The following is a 17,076-nucleotide window of genomic DNA, read 5'->3' on the forward strand; positions in this document are numbered from 1 at the left end:
AAGAATACATTCCTTAACCTGATAAAACTGTGATCTGGATCAACATTAAATACTGGCCGAGTAAAAACAACAATCGGGTAAAAAATATGATTTGGGTCAACACTAATCACTGACTGCATAAGAATATATTCCATGAATACTAACTGGATAAAATTGTGATCCGGATCAACACTAAATACTGATCGAGTAAAAGAAACAACAAGCAGGTAAAAAAATATGATTTGGGTGAACATTAAGGGGCTGTTTACCTAAATTCTTACCCGATAAGTGCTTACCATTAGGAGTCAATACTGTAATTTATTCTACTGAATAAGATTGTACTACGTCAAAATGGTATCTATGCAACAATTTATTCGGTAAACGCTTACCCGGGTAAGAGCACTTTCACTTAGCAACTAAGACTCTTCATCTTTATTATTGCTCTTATCTGATATGATTTTTGACCATTGTCATGTTCATTCGGTAAGGAAAGTTAATCAGTAAACACTTACCGGGTAAACGTTAAACGGTTCATAATTTGAATAAAATAAAACCTTTTGTTATATCAATACACATATTTGAATACAGTAACAAAAGAAAAAAAAGCATATAATTTACCGAAAGAACCGGTACGGCTAATAATTAACTGCAGAAAAGGTGAGGGTAAAAGAGTAATTTAACAACACCTCTTTATGTATACAAGACGTGCACGAAATTAATTTAAAAATCTCTAAAAGGATGACAAATAATTTTTTTTATGTAATTATTTTAGAAATAATAAAAGGTTAAATGTTATATATACGACTATCCACTATAGGGGTGCTCAAAAACCCGATGAATCCGACCAACCCAACCCGAATTTTTAAAAAAACACCCATCCGAGGTAACCCGATGCATGATCGATAAAAAAATTAGCCAACCCGACCTTATTGGGTTGACATCGGGTCAGGCCCAAAAAAACCCGATGAACCCGACCTTAACTTTAGCTTTGAATTATAGATGACAATCATGACATGACCAACCTCAACGTCAAGAAAGCGAAAGCATCAGGGTTGGAAACGTCTAAAACTATTGTTGTTGATTGATGTATTATCATTTGGTTTGAATATTTTTATTGTAATATCTAAATATTTGATGAACTTGCATATTATCTTGAATAGTCGGTCGTATTTCAAAGGAAAGTTTCCTTTATTTTTATGTGATTTTACGTTGTTTAAACACAACCCGATCAACCCGATCAACCCGAACGGGTTGGGTTGAAAATTTTCAAACCGCCAACATTGGGTTGGGTTACTAAAACGGCTCCAAACCGATCAACCCGGGCCGTGAGCACCCCTAATCCACTACCTTTTATGTCAGAATCAGATTAAATCATATATTAGATACATGTATATAAAAAATATTTCTTAATGTCAATGCATGTGAAGAAAAAAATCAGTAAGTAGAGATGCATTTATCAGTAATTCAACATACAGGGGTGTTAGATGTATTTAGGCGACCGCCTATTAAAATATATTGTAAATGCACTCGTTTTATGTCAAAATCAGGTCAAATTATGATTTTGAACATAAAAAGTAAGTTATCTATACTATATTATAAACCATTTACCAAAAACTTTTAAAACTCATTTTTTATGCATGAAGAACTGTATATTGATGCATATTACTTAAAATTCAAGATTACAATTAATTATGCATATATACAACTTATTAAAGTTTCATGTTTGAATTCGTGTAACTAACTGCGGATAAAAATAATCAAATAGAGGATAAACATCTCATTATAAAATATAAAAAATCTAAAATATAATTATGATAATTATCGAGTTATAACAAATATAAATTACTTCGTTATTGAACTTAAATTAAACTATAATAAAAAAAATTGAATTAAAAAATTACACAAAAAATATAAATTTTAAAAAATTAATTTGATACTAATATCGATATATTTTTGTCAAATTTTTATGATATCTTCAAGTTTATATTTTATTCAAAAATAAAAACATCATTGTTTTTTCAAAATCACATAAGACCATACTATAACATCGATTGAGATAAAGAATAAAATGAAATTTAAAAATCAAGATGTATTTCGTTGCATTGCACGAATACCCTTCTAGTGATCTTTATATATGTGAGGAGAAAATTAGCATGTAATGATGTATTTAGCAATATATAAGGGTGCATTTAGCCTACAAATAATTTTATTATCTGATAAACTTTAAAAAAAATGTAGAAAATAATATTTAAATCCAATTAAAATAAATCATTTCTTTTCTCACGTCAAGTTTCAAAAAATTCTCTGAATTTAAATTTTTTCTCTATTTTAAATAATATTATAGATAATTCAGGGAGTGTTTGGAATTGACTTATTAACTTATTCTGGTGTGGCACCGGTAATAAGCAATTTTGAGTGTTTGAATAAACAACTTATACCGATATCAAACTGGTAATAAAGAATTTTTGAAGAAGTTATACCCTTCTAACTTATAATAAGTTGATAAATGCTTTTTAGAAAAGCATAAGTTGTTTCAGATAAACGATCACAAACACCCCCTTAATAGAAAAAACTAAAAAATAAAATAAAATAAAATTTGTTAGAGATGCCCTAACTAATTAAAGTTATGCATGCATTAAGCATGAGAACAAAACCCGTACCATTGGAAAACAAGGTGCACCCGCCCCAACAGAGACGAGGATTCCCCACAAAACCCAGAAGTTAAAACCCGGGGATGGCGTCAGGGCCGGGTAACGTGATCCCCGCCCCCGTATATTATATATTTATTATTAAATATATTATTATAAAGAACTACATTTAGCATCTTTTAGATTTAAAATTACTATTTTGACCTTATATACATTTTTTCTAACTTGTTTTACATTTAAAATCTGGAGAACCGAAAGCATCAAACAATTACGTATGACGTTAACATATGAATATTTGATACTCGATAAAAGCAAATTTGTGGAATATGTGAGATTTAAACATGGACCGAATGTGATTGACGCATTTGATTCAAAATATCTCATATATACGGGAAAAGGTTCCCAGATTCCCTGTTGGGTATCCTCGTTCCCTGTTGGGGACGGGACGAGGGTGTGATCATATTCCCCGTTCCCACGCCTAGCGTACATCCTACCCTTTCCAAACACTAGTCTTATGAGATTCTGAGTTCGATTGATAAAGATACACACTGTTTCGTCCTTTTCTATCAAATCAATCATAATAGCAGCTAATCCAGCAACAATAACGGAAGCGGCAGAAATCACTGGATTGTATCGGTTGCTGCTTTGCTATGCGCTATTCATGGTGCTACTGTATAAAATACTTCATTTGTTTTACAAAACTCGGTAATGTTTAGCATGATGACTATAATCGAGGAACAAACCAAGCCTGCGAGCCTCGAACTTGGTCAATATGGGCTTTCATAGCTCAGCCCAAAATTTTGAGATCAGACCTGGGCCTAGGCCCAATTGGGCCGTCTCTTCACTGCCCAAACCCGATTCGGGCCCTTATTTCCGCACTGAAAACAAGATTGGAAGGCCTGGGCTTTGTGCATCGGTACCTGAAGGTGGGGTTTGGGGTTTGTATGTAGAGTGGCTATTTTTAAAACAAGAAACCAGAAAATCTATTTATCATGTACAAAAGTTGAAACCCGACATGTTTTGACTAAAAGATGGAAAGCCTTTCATTCTTTTTGATAAACAATCTATTCATACGATTCAAGCAGGTTCATGGTCCTACAACAAGTTATGCTTGGAATAAACTCACCTATTTCCAGGCTTTGCCATAACTGTCTCGCAATGTAACGGTCCGGTTGAAGATGAGCTTTTCAGGTGTTGAATCCTTATCCGCAACAAAATAACCTGGCATTACAAGCGGAGAAACCAAGATATAGCACATGATGGCAAAACAAAATGACCGATGATCATTATGGGCTAGTCAAGAAATTTATATCTCGGAAACAAATATCAAGAAACATCATAAGCAGCCAAAGTGCTCGAGTATCGTTGTCTCAACTGAACAGAAGTGTCATCAGGGTCCGTATGTAGAAATAACTTACCGAAGTTTTAACAACACAAGCCTATTGGCCAAACTATCATGATCAAAGTGGCTTTAAGGGTGCAGTTGGTACACAGACAGGACAAGACTAGACAGGGTAGGACTAGACAGGGCAGGACCGGACTAGACTAGTGAGAGTGAGGTAGGGAGGTGAAAGAATTGTGGAAGGTTTTAGGGGTTTTAATTTGACATAGGTAGTTTAATAATTTACCAATCTAGTCCATCCCCCTGATTTTGGTTCCACCTATTTCGGTGATACAAAAATGTGAGTCATGTCCTGTCCCGGTTTAATGTTGCGCCAAACGAGGGACAAGTTTTTGTACTTTCTTGTTCTGTGTACCAAACACACCCAAAAAGTACGAAAATGTTGAGCTCTATACCATTGAAATATTGAATATGGAGGTTCTAGAAATTACCAAGCCTTTCAAACTGAAATTTGTCATCTACCGCTGCATCTCGTAGGGTTGGTACAGCATATGCACATGTCATTACCACTTTAGACTCGGGGTTCAAATCATCAAGCCAGTTATCAAGTTCGCCAGGATTCTAATTCCGGTATAAAAAATGATGAGTCCCATGGTGCCACTTAAAAACAAATGGTGAATCCCATGCTAAATGAAATAACCAACCTCAGAAAGAAACAGTTTCTCGAACAGTCTGACTTCCACCTTCAGTGGATCAATCCCGGGAGAAGGCTCTGCAACCCAATGAAGAACCCCCTGCATCCCAAAATATCAATGACAAATTGAACTAATGATTAGCAAACTGTTGCCCCCTCCGCCCCAAAACAAGTGTTCACATTTCTACTATAATAGTTTGTCCCAAAATAAGTATCCACTTTCAAAAATAAGTGCTTCTTTGCAATTATACCCTTGATTCATAAGATGGAGAAATTCATTACTCTTTCTATTATTAAGGGTTAAATTGTCATTAAATAAATTAAAGGGTATTAAAATTACAAACTTGCCTATGACAGTATGACTAATAAAAGCTAGTATGACTTGCCTTTGGTTTTGTCTTCTTGAAAGGATCATACTCTGCATGTACCTCAACAACAGTCTTTTTGTCTTCAGAAAGCACCACTTCAGTACACTTGATAGGAAATGCATATCTGCAAATATATGATTAGCATTACGCGGTACACCTTTCAACTTTTACCAGAAAGTCATGAGCATTATAGCAGCAATATGCACCTGAGTAGGACAGTCTTTCCAGGAGCAAGCCCATAATAATCTTTTGAATCTTTGATTCGAAAGTCAGATTGCTCGATATAGACAACGCTCGAAAAAGGGACCTGAGAAATAATGCAGCCAACAGAAATATCAAGACATTTACCGTACGTCATTGAGAAATTAACAGCAATGCAAATGGATCTCAACATGCATAATATGCCTAATACTAACGTGTACCATATGAAAGAGAAGGCCCAAACACAACATCATACAGATAGATATATAGATTATGGAAAGCATCTCCAACAAATCCTCCAAAATCGAGAAAATGGATTTTGTCATGTTTTTTTTTTGCTCCAACAGATTCTCTAGAAGTTTCTCCAAAGTAGAGAAATTAGAAGAGTCCAATGATCTCCAAATTTGACATGGAGTAAAAAGAAAAGTCAAAACCTTGTAATAAGAAGATGGATCATCACCAGGAGCATCCGGCCATTTCTTTGCATCAAGGTCTATTACCGAATTGGCCTCAAGATTAGTAATAACAACCTATAAACATATAGCCTAAGATTAGTAAAAACGAACTATAAGCATATAGTCTCTAAGATTAGTAATAGAAATCTAAACAGACAGAAAATTGTGTGGCGGATAATATTGATATGCACACCTTTAGTGGATTTAGTACAACCATAGCACGGGATGCTGTTTTATTTAGTTCTTCACGTACGTGATACTCAAGACGTTCCAGTCGTATCATACTACCATCACTGCAGAGTAAAAATGTGATTAGTCCTCAGCAATGAACATGAGCGTATTTATAATGGTTTTACAGAAACAGCCGCTCTACTCTCTCGAATAGAGGTCAGGTCTGTGTACATCCCACCCTCTCCAAATGGCATACCCACCTTCGGGTGGGATATACTGGGCTTGTTTGATTTGGTTTATCCTGTCTCAAAATGAATTACACATGATAACCTTCTAGTAATCCCAATTCCTCTAACAAAAGTATTTATTGCCGTAGAAGTGACACCCCTACGTCGCAATCCAGATAGCGTCATCAGACGAGGATCATCCCATCCATCGACGTAATTCTCAGTGACAAGGCGGTTCAACTACAAAATAAACCATGCCAAGATAAAATCCAACCATCACGTGAATATATATGTATATATTGACAGCACACCCGCCTCCCTGTTCCAAATTATTGCCCCATTTGCATACACAATCATTAACAGAGTGCAAATATACTCGGTTTTACATGTAGTCTTATGTATAATTCCAAGTTGGGCAAATGTAAAGGAACGAGGGTAAGATAACTATGTCCCAAAATAAATGTCCACAATGAAAAAGGCATATAGTTTTAGGACCGTATAATCATTACACACGACCTTAGTCTCACTCCTCAGCTCGACGGTTGTAGCACTTGTCCGAATAAAAGATCAAACAACAACGGACCAAGTCTTTTCAATTAACTAAATGACAATCACCTTAATAATGGAGGGAGTAATGAAATTCTATATGACATAATTTAAAGGTAGAATTGGAAAGTAAGCACATACTTTTGAAAGTGGACATTTATTTTGGGACTGATGATGTAATAAAGTTATGTACTTGTGAAAATAAAAAAGAAGAGAAATAATATCAAGAAGCAGCCAGAGAACAAGTTGGATGTAATTATACCTTCATCTCAAGAAAGTGCAATTACAACTCACCTTACGTTTTGACATCACGGTGTTGGTTATATTCAGGCGTGAATATTCCCACACGTAAGGCTGGTAAAGGCTCAGTGCATCCAGCAACCAGTAGTATGAAGCACGCCGTGTCTCAAATTCAAGTGTGCAGAGCTACAAAACCACAGTAAATAGTAAATGACAAAATGAATCCAGGGATGAAAGATCTCAAAGCAATTGATTTTGGGTTAAAAGGTAATTATTTATTTTTTCCGATAGACAATCAAATATTTGGAAATATGATCTGACATATGCATGTTAAAAATAATTTTGTTAAATTCTACATTCTGTATCATCTATGAAGAGTACAATGATACTGTTCCAAAACAACTAATGCTTGTATAGCAAATATGCACAAATGAAAAGCTGTCATAAATGAATTTCGTTCCAAAGGTAACCACGCAAACAAAAATGAAAAGTTAGAAAGTAGCGAACAAGGTAGGGAAGAAGCAGCAATGGCATGGTACAGAAAACATACCGAATGTGTGATATTTTCAAGAGAATCGACAATGCAATGTGCATAATCATAACTTGGATAGATACACCACTTGTCTCCAGCATGTGGGTGTGGAGTGAACTGAACAAAGATGGTCAGGGAAACAAGTATTAATTAATGCTCAAGTCTACTTAAAACAGAAAAAATTGTTGGAATACTTGCCTTGATCCGATATGCAATGAGGTCATACATATTAAAATTGTCACTCTGCATGTCCTGTTTCATTCTAAGGGTCGCTTTTCCTTCTTCAATCATGCCTCGCTTCATATCATCAAAGAGTTTAAGTGATTCCGAGATGGGCCTATCCCTCCAAGGACTGTTCATCTTCTTCTCTCTGTACTCTTTTATCTCATCGGGCGTCTAGAAGAGAAAAAAATGAAAAATCAAGTTCTGATGTTCTACATCGTTATACTCCAGATTCTCACTGTTCCACTGTGGTCATACTCAAAGGTGAATCAACTCACAAAGATAAGAGCATTTGCCACTGTCCTTCTGGTGTTATCACCAATGCTTGACCAAAAAAAGAGAACAAATTCTCCCCAGATCATGTTATACAGGTCAAATGAATGGACTATTAATAACGATAATATAACTTTTGCCCTCTGTGCCATTTGGCATGTTAGAACGGGGTTTAGCATGCGAATTGGACAAAAGAATGGCAAAAATAGAAGTTCAAATTAAGAACTCTCATTTAAAATCCATATCTTACTGATGATCAACCATTTAGAATAAAGTATCATTGAATAATATAGGCACAAGACCAAGAATTTGGTGTGTTGAGAAAAAATAGACAGATGCATTCAATAAATACTATGCATTAGAAACCTGGTGATCAACGTAAGCATGACCCCTCCGTATGAGCTCTACTGCTAAATCATGTAGTTCTTGAAAATAATCACTGGTGTAAGTGATCTGCAAATATCAAATTTTATTAAAAAAATGTGAAACATCAAGGAACAGTTGACTTCATTAAGAAGTACTGCATACTTTACCTTAAAAGGTTTCCACCCCATCCAGCCCACTATTTCTTCAATATGATCAATATATTCTTTTTTCTCAGCTTCGGGATTAGTATCATCATATCTACAAGTTAAAGATGCAAGTGACATCTTAAAATGTGCATGGCCGTTTGAAAAGTATAAACGGAAGCATTTGTAGCAGAAGCTTTAATGGTCCAAACAGCCCAAAACCCAACAGTTAATGAGATGATATAATTTCCAGGTAATGGATTAAAATTATTCCAAAATTTATGAAGCAAACTTTAATGATCCAAACAGCCCAAAAGAAACCAAAAACCCTCAAGCCTCCCCCAACCACCTTGGTTGGAGCCAATTGGAGGTTTCCATCTTCAAAAATTTAAACACAGTGGTTTATCTAATTAGACGTTAAAAAAATATTAGAACCCAATACGGGAAGGCTTTCTCCCAGGAACGTATTGTTTCATAAACAGAAAAAACAACCGAAATTGAACTGTTTTCACTCTCTAATGATCCAGTTATGCCTTGTTCGAAAAGCATAAAATACAATGCAATATAGATTTGAACTGACAGGATAGACATCAAGATTCATAAAGGCAAACAACACAAAAGCTAACAAAAAAGCTTGATACAAACTCAAATGAACCTTTAAGGGTTTCAGGCAGCAAACAAAACAAGAAACACAGAGATGCTAAGATCAGGTAATCCTACCTCAGGTAGCAGCCACCACCTCTTTCTTTTGCAAGGCCAAAGTCAACAAACATGGCCTGCACATAGGTGTATATGCTTTACAATACACAGAATAGCAAGCTAATGACTTGCAGAACTTCAACTAGAAGTAGCAACTTACCTTTGCATGACCTATATGCAGGTATCCATTTGGTTCTGGTGGAAAACGGGTAAGAACTTTTCCTCCGGTTATCTTTAGATGTTTTTCTAATATTGCTTTGGAATTGCAAGCTCTGAGCACAGGTCTATCACTAAAAAATACTTCTGTATGCACCTGTGAGACAACTATAAACATATGAAAACATGCTAAGAAGCATCATCGGATATTGATAGAAGAAAGCATTGAAAAAGGATAAAAGATGTGAGCAAGCAAAAATTGATTAGAAAATGTAATAAGATATTAATTACAGATATATAGGCACTTGTTATATATCTTTAGATCAAGTTAAATAAGGATTGAGTTCCCCTAGATCAAGTTAGAAGGAGAACAACCTTATAATTCTCCTCCGGCGCAGGGAATATTAAATAAGGATTGAGTTCTTCTTCAGAGGGTATCGATTGAGGAGCTTCTTCCGTGGTACTTTTATCCTGTAAATGGTGTATACATCAGAAACACAAAGGCATCATGCTGAATTTGTTGTACCGTTATACTAATATGCAGACAGCTATTAGGGATACCCACCTCTACTTTAACAGGTTTCTCTTTCTTCTTTTTTACAGGCTTCTCGTTATCTGCTGCAGTCTTTTCACCAAGTAAAGCATAAAGCTTTGAATCTATAAGTTGCTGGGAAAGACACAAGAAAGATAGTATATTTGTTATCAAATAAAGATGATGTTAACTTACTCTATAACTTGATAAATACAAGAAATATAAGTCATTTACCTTGACAATCTTTGGATCGGCCCAAGGCTGCTTCTTTCGCACTTGAGCAAATATATCACCAACTAAAGCCAATGATCAAATGACACATCAGAATCACATTTGACAGCATAGCTCAGAGGCATCACGAAATTGAAAACTCATCTGCCCAAGGCTTCCTAGAAGCTTCTAGGTTCATGAGTTCATCCATAAGAGTATCCCATTTTCTACACGTATCATGAGAATCTAAAAGTTCTAAGACAACACTACAAGAAACAAGTGGATGCTAGAATATATTGGAGAACTTTACAAGTTCCTAGAGTCTTCAAGTGTTCTGCCTTGTGGGAACCGTGTTGGCTATGCAGTAGGTGCCATACGTGCATCTGCTAGGCACCAATGTGGGTAAACCTCAGGCAAAACAATTGGCCTAACACGGACAGAAATCACAGAATACATTCACAACCATTGATAACATATTGAACCTCAAAAAGTCATAGGACAGCAAGCTTACCGTAAGTTAAAAAGCACGAAATGTTAATGAGGGCAATATGCCATGTCTAACATCCTAGTTGTGATAGTGATATACAAGTGTTCAGCACAGCAGGACCTGTGTCGAACTTTTGATAGAAGATACAGATGACAAGATAAATGGCCTCTACATATGTTTCTACTTCTCAATATTTTCAACCATATTGGAATCTGAAACTTTTTGGGGAATGTGTATCTCGCGTGCTAGACTAACCCCTAGTCAAATCTCATTTTTAATGGGATGTTTGATCCACGCATTCATAAACAACAATTAGAAACAATTTTTAGCTTAACAAATTCATGATAAATCATATCCAATTCTTATGCCTAATTGTCACTATTTCAACCACGGTTAGCAACATTTGAGTCAACAGCCACCTTGACTCCATATTAAGAAAATACATGGAAACTAAAACTCACCATTTGTTCGGTAGCGTTGCTCCAATATTGCACTCTTTCTCTCTTCAAATATTTCATTAACAGTGCGCTCCATATCTTCAACGGATACCTCAACCCCTGTTACCAAATAAACGCTTCAATTCTAATATTTCACAAGTATAAAGGTTCATAATATAATACATAGTCAGATTTTCCGCACACAGACTAACAATGAATCTTAAACTAATGTTCTCCATGCTATACAAGTGGAAGGTCATTTTCTGATAAGTCACTTCACTTACTTGAGATGTTAAAATCCCCAACCCCACCAACTAAAAAGCAAATAAAAAAACCATGCATACCTAGTAAATCCCAATATAATACTTGTCATGCATTTGGACATGGATAAAGAGTCTGGTAATATATGACAACGCTCAAGCCAACATGTGGAGCTAACATTTTAGGAACATGGTGGTAATATTTTTCATCCAACCTCATAAAACAAATACTAAAATTATAGAAAGAAGCAGGTAACAAAACATACCAACTCCGCATGCTTCTTCAAATTTACTAATATCAAGATCCTCTGAACCAGTGACAGTAAGAAATGCAAACGCGGCTTCTACCTGGGCCGGAGCCTTTATCTGCAATATGGCAAGAGTATATTTATTTCAACGATGGGAATATACATTGGCATCCTGTTTTCAATCCACCAGAAGAGGGTTATTGAAAATTTAAAGGCCCTACGCAAGCTTGTTTAACATTAAGCACATATCAATAGAGAAATCAAGGACTGAGAAGTTCAAACCTTAGAAGAAACAATGTATTCCAGCAACTTGGGACGATGCACAAGGGCATTGGCAGGGAATTTCGTAGCAACCTGTTATGTACAAAAATCATCGGAATGGTACTCAAAATTTCACTTGACTTCTCTTAAATTGAAAAATATAAATTCAGAGCCTTTCAGATGCTGAATTTTAAACTATAAGCTAGCATGTCACCAACTTCAAATAGACATCTCGCCCAAGGAATGCTAACATCAGGCTCTCAACCTTTGCCTTTTCAAAATGGAAGACTTAAACAATATGGCAAGCTCTTTACCGTATAAAGAAGATTTCCTGTAGACCTTTCACATCCATCGGTGACAGCTGCCTGCAAATATATCAAATATAAAGAGGTGTATATGTATATCCAAGGAAATGAATTGAACATGAAACCGGAGTAAATCTTTTCACATAATTCAGACTGAATCATAGAGATGCTGAGAACAAAGAAATTGATAGATAACAGAAAAAAAGGTAATAACTCCCAAAGCACCTGAAAAATAACATTTGACAAAGAAGACCTTCCTAAACTTGTATATACTAATATGCTTATAGCTTTCAAATGAAAATGGGGATCGATTGGCTGAATAACAATGCCATCATCATTATCAGAGGCCCAGAGCAGCAAGAATGTGCACACCTGAGTCAAGCCTAGCTGAATTTTGCTTGTTGGGGCTTGAATTGAAGTTTGATAACATAATCCTAAGTTTAAATGATGGAGATGGGGTATGGTAGATAGACAATAAGTTACTAAAAGCAATTTGATGTATATATTCCGTTTATATTATCAACCGCATAATGATTTACATACAGGATGCGCATTTTGCAGAAAGATATTGATTATAGGCATCTATTGGCATGATGTTGAAGATAGACCAATTAGCCCATCTCTATAATCACTCATGAAAATCTTGTCTAAGCATCAAGAAGTAAATCGAAAGCCAATGTTAATAGCAACAACTTGCTTATCAATGGTGTTCATATTTAGTCGAACTCAGTCATACCATAAATGTCAGCATCTTAAAACCTAATGTGACTAGTGATAATAAACAGCCTCAATATCATAGATTGTCTACTTGAGAACATGTCCAACTATCATCCTTAAGAAAATAAAGAACAATATACAGCATCCCTTCCTGTGCACAATAGAAGATGTACAGTACCAGATGATCAATCTCATAAGAATGTACAAAGAAAAGTGCAACAGATAAACCATCTAATCTTGAAACCTCGGCAGATTCCTAAACATTATCTTCCCAAAATAAAACAATCAAAACTCCTTATATCGGTTTCAAATTAAGCCACATATGCACAAAGACAAATTCGAGTTTAGAATGCAATTGCATGCAGCTATATTAGTATCAGACTATCAGTAACTATACCTCGTTAATCACGGCAACAAGGTTGGAGGTGACTTTATTGTTGGCGATGGTGTTTTCAGCAGTTCGCTTATCTAACCCGATCTTCAGAAAGAGGTCAAGGGCTTCCACCATTTTTATCAACCTCGATTACTCCAAAATCTGTAGATTCAAACAAAATTGCATATGATATTCGTCAGTTTAATTTATAGCAAATACTAAAACCCTAAATAAACCCTACCCTCAATCTCAATCAATATGCATTTCATCATAAAATACCTAAAATATAAACCCTACTGATTGTTTTTCAATCAGTAGAAAAACAGAAGAAAACCATAGAACATAGAGAAGAGAAATCGAAATACCAGATAGATGAGCAGAGGAGACGACCAGTAGATTGAGAAACAAGAAGCAAATAGTGAAAGTGGCGGCCTGTTAAAAAGATGACCGATTCAGGGCTGTTGGAATCAGATACTTTTTTTTTTTCTCTTCCAAACAGTCGCTGCCTTTAACCGATTCAGATATAACTGGACCATTCAGACGTAAACCCTCGTCTGTCTAGTCAGATGGGTTATTGGGTCGGGTCGGATTTTTGAGGTCCGATCCAACTCCAAATCAAATAGTGTTGGTTTTTCCAAGCTTGTATTTATAAAAATTAAAATCACAATTTTGTACTGTAATGAATTAATGTGGTTTGCATTTTGTTTCCTAAATTATTCTTGACTTAGGGGTCGTTTACCAAACACTTATCCGGTAAGCATTTATTGGTAAATTTAACACTATCATTTACTTACCGGATAAGATTTTAGTCCATCAAAACGTTATCGTATGCAACAATTTACCCGGTAAGCGTTTACCATGGTAAGAGTTGTCGCCTTACTTACCGGGTAAGACTTTTGGTCCTTGTCTCGCTCTTACCGGGTAATATTCTTGATCTTTACCATATTTATTCGGTACGGTAAAATGACTTGGTGTTTACTTATCCAAGTAAGTGTTTGGTAAACGGACCCTTAGACACCGTTAAATATTACCTTCTAAATGAGGGTCATTTTCGTCTTTTTATTCATTTTTTTGCCATTTTTGGTTTTGTATTTTTTTTAATATGACAAATTACATGAAAAAATAACGTATTTTAGTTGGATTCCTATTTTAAGTAGGGGTTTTCTAACCCCACCCCCTGCTACCAACTAAATCACATCCCCTCCTACACTAACAGACAAAAAACAGCTAAAGACAAAACTTAAATATTTTCATTTTTAACCTTTTAATTTTTTAACTTTTAACCCTAACCTTTTTATATTCTAACTTTTAACCATTTACTTTTTTAACATGTTTTGTATTATTATTAATTAATAAAATATTAATAATATATATTAATAAATATTAATAATACATATTAATAAAATATTAATAATACATATTTCAAATATAAATTAAATTTATTAATTAAAACTTTGATTTTTCATGTTAAATCAACATATTCACGAGTAAGAGTACGTTCTATATATTCTTCATATGCATTGAATCTATGTTGATACGGGACAATCCATGTACTTGCATCTTCAAAACGATAACGWGTCCAATGGTGCGTAAGTGTGGGCATTGGATATTCTCCATTTAATACCACCTTTATGTAATGGTTACCATTAACATGCACTATTGCAATTGTCAACTCGTTTGTTTCGTCATTAACACGAGTCTCAAAATCATAATTTTTGTTAACAAAAAAATCAACAACAACGTATTTTAGTTAATATAAAATTATGTATTTTAATGTGATAATGATGTAAAACAAAAATTGAAAAAATAAATGGCATATCATAAATTAAATAAATAACTATAAATGTAAATATTAAAAATATTTTTTCATAGTATATAATATATATAATAATATAATTAAGTCAAAAAATATTCAATATTGGGCTTATTTCGAAGGTATTGACGTGACGATTATAATTGTGTAACTTGTTAAAATTAAAACGTATTTTTTAAACATATTTTAATTGATATACGATTATGTATGTTAATTTGATCAGGGTATAAAATGAAAATTTTAAAAGGAAGGGGTATAAAGTAAATTAATTAACTAATTATAAGAGTATAAAGTGTAAATTTAAATTTTTTAAATTAAAATCGTGTGAGTGTGTGAGTAGGAAGATGGTGTGAGTGTGTGAGTAGGAAGATGGTGTGAGTGTGAGAAAGGATTGTGAGGAGGGGGACATATTGCAGGGGGTAGAAAGTGTTGCCAGGGGGGTGACAATATCAACCCCTTTAAGTAACGTACTTTCAAAACTTTCATTTTGATATCTAGAATGTAAAGTTTTAAACATTTAATTATTCAGATAACCGGTTGAAGCATTAACCGGTTACCATGCTGATGTGTCGAATAATGGGATAAAATTGGGTTGAATAGCAAATAAACTGAGTTGGATACCACATCACTCGCGCACATCAGCATGATAACCGGTTAATGCTTCAACCGGTTACTCGGGTACTTAAATATTTAAAGTTTTACATCATAGGTACCAAAAGGAAAGTTTTAAAAGTACATTACTCAAAATATGAATCAAGTTAAAGTACGTTATTTTTTCATATAATTTGCTATTTTTAATATTATACATACATCTGGTTTATGTATATCAAACACTTGTAACAAGGATTTTTAAACTGGACGACTTTTTTTTCTAATGTTGCTATTAATCCTGCAAATATTATCAAATTTTAATTGAGTTCAAACATTTTGTAAAAATTGAGTCAAAAATGTTTTAAGTGAGAAAAAAACTGCTAAAATATGATTTTAGCAACTAAGAAAAACAGAGTTTTAGGGGGTTTGAAGTCTCGTGTTAGGGACCGTTTACCAAATACTTACCCGGTAAGCGCTTACCGGTAAAATTTAACACTATCATTTACTTATTGGGTAAAATTTTGGTCCAACAAAACAACATCATATGCAACAATTTACTTGGTAAGCGCTTACTGTGGTAAGAGTCGTCGTCCTCACTTATCGGGTAAGACTCTTGGTCCTTGTCTCGCTCTTACCGGGTAAGATTCTTAGTTCTTATCATATTCTGGTAAGGTAATGTGATTTGGCAAGCACTTACTCGGATAAACGCTTGATAAACGGCCCCTTAGTGTAACTCTATTTGGAGTTGGTTTTCTAAAAATTTGATACGGTAAAAACCCGGATGCTTCACGGCCATATGCAATTTTATAGGATTTCACGTTAACATTATATGATTCCAAAGCTCCGAAGTTTGTTGTATTGTAGGAATCGAGTGTTTTGCACATGTTATCATGATATTAAAAAATTATTGTCGGATATTTTGAGTTAAGGGGTTTTTTGGCAGCTTCTGAATGGTTTGGTGCAAAATGATTAATTTGCCAGAAAAAGACCAGTCTAAAAAACTCGATCGAACCTAGGGGTTGTTTGGTTGGTTTTTCATTAAGGGGTTGTTCGTTTCTGGCTTAATGTGTTGTATAAACCTTGTAGCTTATTCGCTCAGTTATAGAAAGTTGCTCGATCAGGGTTTATTCGCCCAGCTCAAAAACATCACTCATATGGCCTCAACCATCAATAATTCCCCAACTACCCTTGATTTCTCCTCGCATCGTTTGCTTCTCCGGGCTTCTCCACCTGCTCAAGCTCACATGGTTTTCTCCACATGCCTCTCCATCGTTTTCTCTCGTTCTCCCCTACTCGTCTTCTGTAACACCCCAAAGCCCAAAGCAACGAACTAGCCTAATAACTTTGAATCCAACTTAAAACCATGGTGAAAGTTATTAGTAGCCCACTACTTGGGACTTATAAGGAGCTAACAATTCTCACTTTCTATCCATGTGGGACGAGTTGTTACAAACTCCCCCACTTAAACTTCTGACGTCCTCGTCAGGCTTATCCAGAATCTTCCTCCTTGTCATCGGCAATGTGGGATTTGCCTAAGATGTTACAAACACCCCCTCTCGAGTACTCATCATACCCGATGA

General features: G+C 35.0%; 1 protein-coding gene across 3 annotated transcripts; it reads right to left on the bottom strand.

The window, feature by feature from the left end:
- Positions 1-3,585: 3,585 nt before the first annotated feature.
- Positions 3,586-13,585, bottom strand: LOC112512142 (glutamine--tRNA ligase). 3 transcript variants are annotated; one of them, XM_025117993.1, is made up of 24 exons: positions 13,458-13,585; positions 13,117-13,254; positions 12,012-12,062; positions 11,719-11,790; positions 11,455-11,554; positions 10,953-11,048; positions 10,029-10,090; positions 9,828-9,929; positions 9,638-9,733; positions 9,267-9,419; positions 9,128-9,183; positions 8,432-8,522; positions 8,265-8,351; positions 7,602-7,799; positions 7,422-7,520; positions 6,926-7,057; positions 6,189-6,325; positions 5,881-5,980; positions 5,667-5,762; positions 5,238-5,338; positions 5,050-5,155; positions 4,674-4,763; positions 4,461-4,590; positions 3,586-3,848 (listed from the first exon to the last, which is right to left on the bottom strand). In XM_025117993.1, the coding sequence occupies exons 2-24, from the start codon at positions 13,225-13,227 to the stop codon at positions 3,754-3,756; spliced, it is 2,361 nt and encodes a 786-aa protein (XP_024973761.1). In that variant the 5' UTR covers positions 13,228-13,254; positions 13,458-13,585; the 3' UTR covers positions 3,586-3,753. The 3 variants fall into 3 exon arrangements, with proteins under 3 accessions (XP_024973761.1, XP_024973762.1, XP_024973763.1); XM_025117994.1 differs by lacking the exons at positions 8,265-8,351; positions 8,432-8,522; positions 9,128-9,183; ... (8 more) ...; positions 13,117-13,254; positions 13,458-13,585 and adding an exon at positions 7,904-8,256; XM_025117995.1 differs by lacking the exons at positions 7,422-7,520; positions 7,602-7,799; positions 8,265-8,351; ... (10 more) ...; positions 13,117-13,254; positions 13,458-13,585 and having other exon boundaries at positions 6,894-6,962.
- Between the last annotated feature and the right edge of the window lie 3,491 nt (positions 13,586-17,076).

Source organism: Cynara cardunculus (genome assembly GCF_001531365.2).
Source record: "Cynara cardunculus var. scolymus isolate 2C chromosome LG 5, CcrdV1, whole genome shotgun sequence".
NCBI lineage: Eukaryota > Viridiplantae > Streptophyta > Magnoliopsida > Asterales > Asteraceae > Cynara > Cynara cardunculus.

What these genes read in the sequence shown, in the direction of transcription:
- LOC112512142 (XM_025117993.1), bottom strand. Translation starts at nt 13,227, where the DNA reads ATGGTGGAAGCCCTTGACCTCTTTCTGAAGATCGGGTTAGATAAGCGA. An exon ending in CCGATCCAAAGATTGTCAAG is followed by an intron (nt 9,930 to 10,028) that starts GTAAATGACTTA and finishes TGTCTTTCCCAG; the next exon opens with CAACTTATAGATTCAAAGCT. An exon ending in ATCCATCTTCTTATTACAAG is followed by an intron (nt 5,339 to 5,666) that starts GTTTTGACTTTT and finishes ATTATTTCTCAG; the next exon opens with GTCCCTTTTTCGAGCGTTGT.